The following is a 7,853-nucleotide window of genomic DNA, read 5'->3' as shown; positions in this document are numbered from 1 at the left end:
CATTGCAGGTGAGCCGCTGGCTTCCCTTCTGGGGCTTCACCGGCTTTCCCTCTCACTCGGGATCTAGAGATGGGCAGTTATGGGAATGACTAACATGTGAGCTTCTTACTAAGGGCAATGCTCCACGCTGACATACTCCCTGGAATGCTTTGTGAAGAAACATGTGACGCTCACGTGCCGCCAGTGTCCAGGGAATGATGTCTGGGGCCGAAATCTTGCCATGGGCCCCATGTAATACCATTCTAAGCCCTATTGCCTTTAGTCTTTCTGCAAAGGTGCTTTTTTTATCTATGAGAACAACTCGTGTGAAGACGCAAATTCATAGCGTGAGAAACCTGTTTGTGAAAGTTCATCAACATCCTTTTTAACTTTCAACTTGCAAATGAAAACCACTGACCTTTTCATCATCATTTACAGACATATTTATGGTTGAGGTAACAGAGGGTCTTTACCTGTTGATATTTGTCAAATGGTACCACGGCTGCTTCTGGACCAAAATAAATGCGCCAACATGTATGCCCAAGGTGAAGAGCACATTAATACATATGGAGAGTAGCAAAGGGGGCGACATGAGCTGGTTCGGAGGTCTGTACGGGGCAAGCTTTGGGTACGGTCCGTTCAGGCTTACTGCAAGAAAAAAGAAAAGGAATCTTTACTATGTCATGGAAATCGTTGTTGACCTCCTCTCAGCCAATCAGAATGTTTAGAGTGCAGTCAATAACTACTGCTAGTAAAAAAGAAAAAGATAAAACATTAGAAAATGCTTTCCCTTTTTTATAGTTTTACATGACTCCATGCTCATGTTAAACTTATTCCAGTTCAAGCAAGTTGCTGTTAAAATGCTACCCTATGAAGATTGCTTTGTCATTTAAATACTACAAAACAAAACCACATTAAATCTACTAACTCCGTTTGTCTATTTACTTTACTCACTCTTAAAGCACCATTATTTTCTTCACCATGAATCTCCAACACAAGTATTACCTCTAGCACCATGTGCTAACAGTCTTGTAGACCTGAGGATAATCGCTTTGGATAATTATCCCAATTATCGCTTGGGACCTCATTATCGCTTGGGATAATGACCCTTCGCCAACTTATGGCCCTCGGCTTTGACTCGGGCCATAACTTGGTGGCGATTCATTATCCCGCAATAACGACCAGTCGCTCAGTCTATAAGTCTATATTAGGTCTCAACATCAATGCAAATAAAACCAGTTACAACCAAGCACATCTCTAAAGAAACACATTTCAATAAAAGGGAGTATGGAAATGCACTTTTGCAGGTTGAGTTTACTATCTCTGAGACTCCAGGACTGGGGTCTTCTGGTGTCTACTGCTCTCCTCCTGATATGATATGAGATGGCATGTATAACGCGCATAGTGAAACACAAGTGTTTCACTATACACTACTGCTGACTCTCCCAGTGAACGATTCTGGCTGACTGGGCTGACAGGCTTTACACGCTGGACCTCTCCTCCCCTTGGATGTTGCTGAGGGAAATTAGTTGAGCCTGTGCAGTGTGGGCTTGGATGCTCTATGGCTAGGACATGTTTTTGGAGTGGGTTGGTTGGCTTCACGACCTTTAGGGGTCTTGCCATCATTCCTTCAGAATGTGTGTCCGTGTGTGCCTCCTTAGACCTTCCACACTCCTAAGGATGACCTCCTAGGTCTAGTGTACTTAACATATTCAGACCCTATCCAACTTCTATCAAGACCCGTGCTGTTAATTTTTGCACTCCACAATCCAGGGGCTAACCTGCCACATCGGTACCACCCACAAAGAGCAAAGAGATTTTCACATCGACACACAGGTAACAACACTTTCAAACTGCATCCATCAACACTGAAGGTTTCTGCATCTGCCTTCCTGCTGTCTGACTAACACACTCAGCCCTCCTTTCTTACAGAGCTATGAGCTATTGGCAGAAGGGTGCCATATAAGGCCAATGGCATTACATTTATTATACATGCACAGCCTTCAACCTTTCGCTTCCACTGGTTGCTCCATTCATGAATAGGCTTAAAGGAAAACCACCTCTGGGCAACCTGCTGATCTAATGAACCTTGAACAGGCTCCTAATCACATCTCTTCCCCTGTGCTCCCATCATCCTCATCCAATCCCTTCTTCAAACTATTTTTATTATTTTTATATTTATTGAGCATGTATGTAGCTTCAAGAAGCAATGGAGCGCTTTGCCGAGTTATACAATAGAACAGATATAAAGCGGGGGAGTAGGATACAAAGGGGCACAAAGGAGGGGTACATTTGGTCTTGGAGGGGCTGAGCTTCAACAATACAACCCTTGAATATATGGTCCTTAATCACTAACATGTGAGGCATAGGATGGGATGCAGAGTAACTCTTACACCAAATAATCAGACCGACTCAGGAAGTTAGCAAAGTCCAATTCGACTGTTTTAATATCAATTGTCTGAAAGAGGGAGTTACAACGGACTCGAGCTCTCAATACATTTTACAGAAAAATACACTTACGTACAAAACATGTGTCATAAGTGACATCATACTATATGGCAAATAAGAAAAACCTACGAGGGATTGTGGTTGGTTTAAGGGGAATATCTAAATATACTTTCTATACAGGGTCAGGTTGTGATAGGGTATCTACTGTCAGGTGGAGAACTTAAGCTTGCCTCAAGTGCTAGTCATCCTCAACACTTATTAAGTACACAGAATACTATTGGCTCTTAAACTATAACGCCCTTCATTATATGGCCCTCTATAACTGGTTGGCATGCTTCTACCATGTCTTGAACATTTGACTCCTTAGCAGCACATAAGCTCACATCCAGGGTCCGGGAGGTGAACTTGACTTTGCTTTCCCACCTTATTAGCCCAACATCTCTCATCGCCCATGCCTTCTGCCATGAAGATTTGCCTTGGAACTTGGACTTATGATGTATTCTCGTCTGTGGGAATATAAGGGAGTACGGGCGCACACTTATCATAGTTCTGGAACTGCATGCCCAACTCCAATTTTCATCCTTAGTCCACGTGACAGGAGACCGCAATTCAGCTCATTTTTCAGCAATTAATTGTCTTGAATTAATAAACTCATGGTGTTCCTTCTTTGTCCCCTAACAAGGGATGATTCAGCGTCTCACGGTTTCTGTTCTTCAAGGATAGATATCCAGCCTTGGATTCCTCCAGCTTTGATACCAGGCTAAACAGCGTCACCCTTCAAGTCCGCGATCTCCGGCTAATTCTTTGCTGCGACACAAAGCTCTTGATCCTTCTTTCTCCATGGGTTTGAACATACTGCCTGCAGTCTATTAACTATGTATAGCTAGCTTCTAGGATCACTTAATCTACTTACATTGCTGTGTCTGTACATTCATTTAACGGTTTGCGTTTTCTGCAGTGCATCACACACACATGCAATCTTCTTTTCTGCATAAGGATGTTCACTTGATTCCTTATTTCGTCATCATTTTCTATAAGGTCCATACATCTTCTTCTTATCTTCTTAGTGTGTCACTCTCACTTTTTGTGATGTCACCTGCTTCTTTTTCACTTGTTTTCATATTCCTTCCAAGAGATTGTCATCTCTTCGGGGATACATCTAGCAAAGCTTTCTTTATGGATACCTTTTCTCGAACACTCGTCGCGGTATGGTCATAACATCTGGTGCCAAACACGGTGCAGTTTCAGGTTTCCAACATACAGGCAGTAGGTGGGCGGGACTTCCTGCAGAGGCATTTGGCTGCTCCTCTATACCCCCCTCCATTAGCCCACTATAGGCAGCTGCAGTATGCCCTAAATAAACATCATTTGTCACTAATATCAGTCCGAATCCATATACAACTCTCCTTGTCCATGTATAGTACCTTTTCTTCTCCTATTGGTGGTTTCCATCAGAACTGATTTCCCCTCCCGCTCTGCTGCGGGTTGCTGCCGTGGATTACCGATTTTGTTCCTCCTGGACGGGGGCCTTGCTGATCTCAGCGCCACTGTTATATACATTGTGGTGGTGTTATTATGTCGAGGGCTACAGAGACCTATTTCCCTTTTTGACCATGCCTGTACAATTTCTAATGATACAGCAGTCCACTTTCCTCCGTTGCAGTGTTTTTTTCCAATTCGGGCGGCACACTTCTTTTTGAGCAGAGCCCACCCTTATGAGCAAACCCCAGTGAGCGAGCTCTCTGCTTGTCCCCGCCCAGGTCCCGCCTACATGGACCAAGCCGATGAGCTGTTGCTGCCCGGCGGCACGGGTCACAGCAGCTCCAGGTAAGCCCCTGCACTGCCGCCCTACCTGTCTGGCCTCAGGGAGGGCGGAGACCCCCCTGGCCCTCATAGGTGTGGGCTGTCCCACAAAGGCAGCCCGGGCTGGTAACCGCAGGCCCAGTCTGGCCCTGAGGCAGGCAGGCTTTTACTTGCAGGGAACCACCCTACCATTACTGGATCTTCACTGCTCATGCAGCCCGGGGCTTTGACTTCATTCTACTCCAGCCCTCCCAACCTCATCCTCCTTCTGACACAACGCATGATGCTTGGGGAAGTTCTGTAAAGAGAATATCACATTATAGTTGATAATATATTAGCACATCACCCATTAGAACACATTGCAGAAAGGTACAGAATAAAAGGGAGAGAGAGAGAGAGAGGGGGGGGGAGAGAGAGACAAAGAGAGAGGGGGAGAGAGAGAGGGGGAGAGAGAGAGGGGGAGAGAGAGAGAGAGAAGGAGAGAGAGAGAGAGTGGGAGAGAGAGATATATATAGAGAGAGAGGGGGGAGAGAGAGACAAAGAGAGAGGGGGAGAGAGAGAGGGGGAGAGAGAGAGAGAGAGAAGGAGAGAGAGAGAGAGAGAGGGAGAGAGAGCTATATATAGAGAGAGAGGGGGGAGAGAGAGAGAGAGAGAGAGAGGGGGACAGAGAGAGAGAGGGGGGGAGAGAGAGAGATATGACAAAGACTGAGCTGAGAAGGAGGGAGAGAACACATGCACACTGGATACCATGCAAAATGCACAAGTTCACCACATACATCCCAGTAACATAACATAGCATAACAAATGCAGAACAAACCATGTGCTTTGCCTCTAAGATGAACTGTGTTTTCAAGGTCCTTTTGCAGACAGACTCTTGAGGAGCTTCGGTAACGATCAAGTACTGTTAACATAGATTAGCACATCACCCCGTAGCAGAGTGCATTGCAGTCCTGCTACAGAAGAGAGCAAGGGAGAGAGAAAGAGAGGAAGGACGACAGCAGAACCCAGGAAGTGTGCAACCTGGAGGCCATGCAAATGGCAGTCGTTCCCCATATAATTCCACATAACATAACATAACATAATATAACATTACAGTACAGCTACAGAAGAGAGCAAGGGGCAGAGAAAGAGTGAGAGAGAGATAGGACGACGGCACAACTCAGGAAGTGTGCAACCTGGAGGCCATGCAAATGGCAGTCGTGCCCCATATAATTCCACATAACATAACATAACATAACATAACATTGCAGTACAGCTACAGAAGAGAGCAAGGGGCAGAGAAAGAGTGAGAGAGAGATAGGACGACGGCACAACTCAGGAAGTGTGCAACCTGGAGGCCATGCAAATGGCAGTCGTGCCCCATATAATTCCACATAACATAACATAACATAATATGACATTGCAGTACAGCTACAGAAGAGAGCATGGGGCAGAGAAAGAGTGAGAGAGAGATAGGACGACGGCACAACTCAGGAAGTGTGCAACCTGGAGGCCATGCAAATGGCAGTCGTGCCCCATATAATTCCACATAACATAACATAACATAACATTGCAGTACAGCTACAGAAGAGAGCAAGGGGCAGAGAAAGAGTGAGAGAGAGATAGGACGACGGCACAACTCAGGAAGTGTGCAACCTGGAGGTCATGCAAATGGCAGTCGTGTTGCATCTAAATCCACACAACATAACATAACATAATATAACATTGCAGTACAGCTACAGAATAGAGCAAGGGGCAGAGAAAGAGTGAGAGAGAGATATGACGACGACACATCCCAGGAAGTGTGCAACCTGGAGGCCATGCAAATGGCAGTCGTGTTGCATCTAAATCCACACAACATAACATAACTTAATGCATGCAGACTATGCGCAGAACACTTTGGAGTAAGTGCAACAGGAAAGGAGCACGTTTAGCAGCTGAACAGCACTTAGCAATGCCAACACAGAACGCCCTGTAGTTCCATGCCACCTTCACACAGACAGACCTGGTGGAATGGCTTTTGGGATACTTGGCAACAGCTCCTGTTTCCAATTGAAGGCAAGGATGGACCTTTTTAGGACTTGTTGCAATTCCTTGTTATCAGTATTGGCCATACAAAATTAAATTTCATTTTTCCAGCAATCAATTTTGTGAAAAATAGCCTTTAACAGAGCAGTTTTTGAAATACCCATCAATACGACATTACTTATGTCGCTCTCCCAGTGTTTTATCGACAGGAATGACTTATAAGTAATGTACTTTGAAGTGAGCCGTTCGATAAAAAATCATTGACTTCTATGGAGGGATGGGGCTAAGGGGTTTAAAGGAGTGGGGAGGAGCTTGGGGTTGGGGTACTAGTATAGGGAAAAGGGTGTTTGGGGGAATCCCCCCAAATTGAAAAAAACGAAATTACTTAGTTTTCATGAAGGAATTGCTTCGAGGTAAATTACCTTGAAGTAATTCCTCTCAGTAAAACAACATGGCACCCTTCTGTCTACAAGAGCAAGCATTAAAATCCGAAATATTCCTCTAAAGCGGTCTGGGCTTTTGTGTGGGCATGGGAAAGGCATTTTCCAGGCACTCCCAGAGTGGTATTAACTGCCCATTGGTGGTAGCAGGTGCAAAATGGTGCGGGTGGCTCTGCATCTAAGAGCAGTGCCTGGCAAGTTCCTAATACTTAGGCACCAGCCAAAACTGTTGGCTTTGCCAATGCTTGTTTTTAACAGGACTTCAATGAAGGGCACACACAGTGCTTACAAATCGAGTGGCTGAAGGCAGACCTTGTAAACATTTTCATTCATAGCTCGAATTAAGTCACTAACTCAGAGGACTGCTCTGAAAAAACACTGGCAGGCCGATCTAGTGCAAAGTGTGATGGCAAGGTTCGACTAAAGCCAAAGTGATTACGTCTTCTTCTTGATAATTTACCTTGGCCGTCAGCCATAACATTACAGAATAAATAACTCAAACATGCATTCAAATAGTTTCATGTCACTTTATGATTCACGCAAATGATTGAAATACCACATTACTAATTGTCCTTCATCGTATTATGGCCTGCACTGAAATAGCATCTTCTGGCGTCGCTGTAAGACTAATAGAGAGGTATCAGTGAGACCATGGCTTTCAGACCCCAGCGGGAGGTGGACATGGCCAGTAAGAGCCCGCAGTCGCAGCCTGACCTAAGGTAGGCCCTAGGAAAACTCGGGCTTCAGCTCGGGCTGTGGGCCGTTACCTGCCATGTCCGCCCCGTGAAAGCCATTCACACCCCAGGGTGTATCCGGGCTCCAGATGTTTTTATCTTCCCTCGAGAGATTTGCTGCTTGTGCAACCAATCTCCCAAGGGAAGAAAAACAGATTTAAAAAAAGATTGCTTCTGTCATATAGATAAGGGACTTTTCCATTTCTATGGCGGCAGCTGGGATCGGGAGGAAAGCAGCGACTGGAGCACAAAGCTCCGGCCCCCAGCAGGCAAGTGGGGAGATAGAGTGGGAGGGGCTGGAAAAAGGATGGGGTTGTTTTGGGGCGGTTGGCGAGGTGGTGAGTCAACAGGCAAAAGCCTCCTTTGCCTCTTCAGATAAAATAGAAAAGAACATGTTGCCACCTAGGGAAGGGCCTCGGGTGGCTGGAAGCAGCGGGCAGAG

The 7,853-nt window shown here is 45.6% G+C and overlaps 1 protein-coding gene across 3 annotated transcripts in view; it reads right to left on the bottom strand.

The window, feature by feature from the left end:
• The window catches only part of LOC138491108 (probable cation-transporting ATPase 13A4), a 1,567,030-nt gene that overhangs the window by 156,260 nt on the left and 1,402,917 nt on the right, over positions 1–7,853 (bottom strand). For all 3 annotated transcript variants that reach the window (XM_069617430.1, XM_069617431.1, XM_069617432.1), the window contains one exon: positions 453–627. In XM_069617430.1, coding sequence (XP_069473531.1) covers positions 453–627 — 175 coding nt within the window. The remainder of the gene's footprint in view (positions 1–452; positions 628–7,853) is intronic.

Source organism: Ambystoma mexicanum, chromosome 10 (genome assembly GCF_040938575.1).
Source record: "Ambystoma mexicanum isolate Mex_15411 chromosome 10, UKY_AmexF1_1, whole genome shotgun sequence".
In the NCBI taxonomy this organism is placed as follows: Eukaryota; Metazoa; Chordata; class Amphibia; order Caudata; family Ambystomatidae; genus Ambystoma; species Ambystoma mexicanum.
This window is presented reverse-complemented; position numbering and strand designations above follow the sequence as displayed.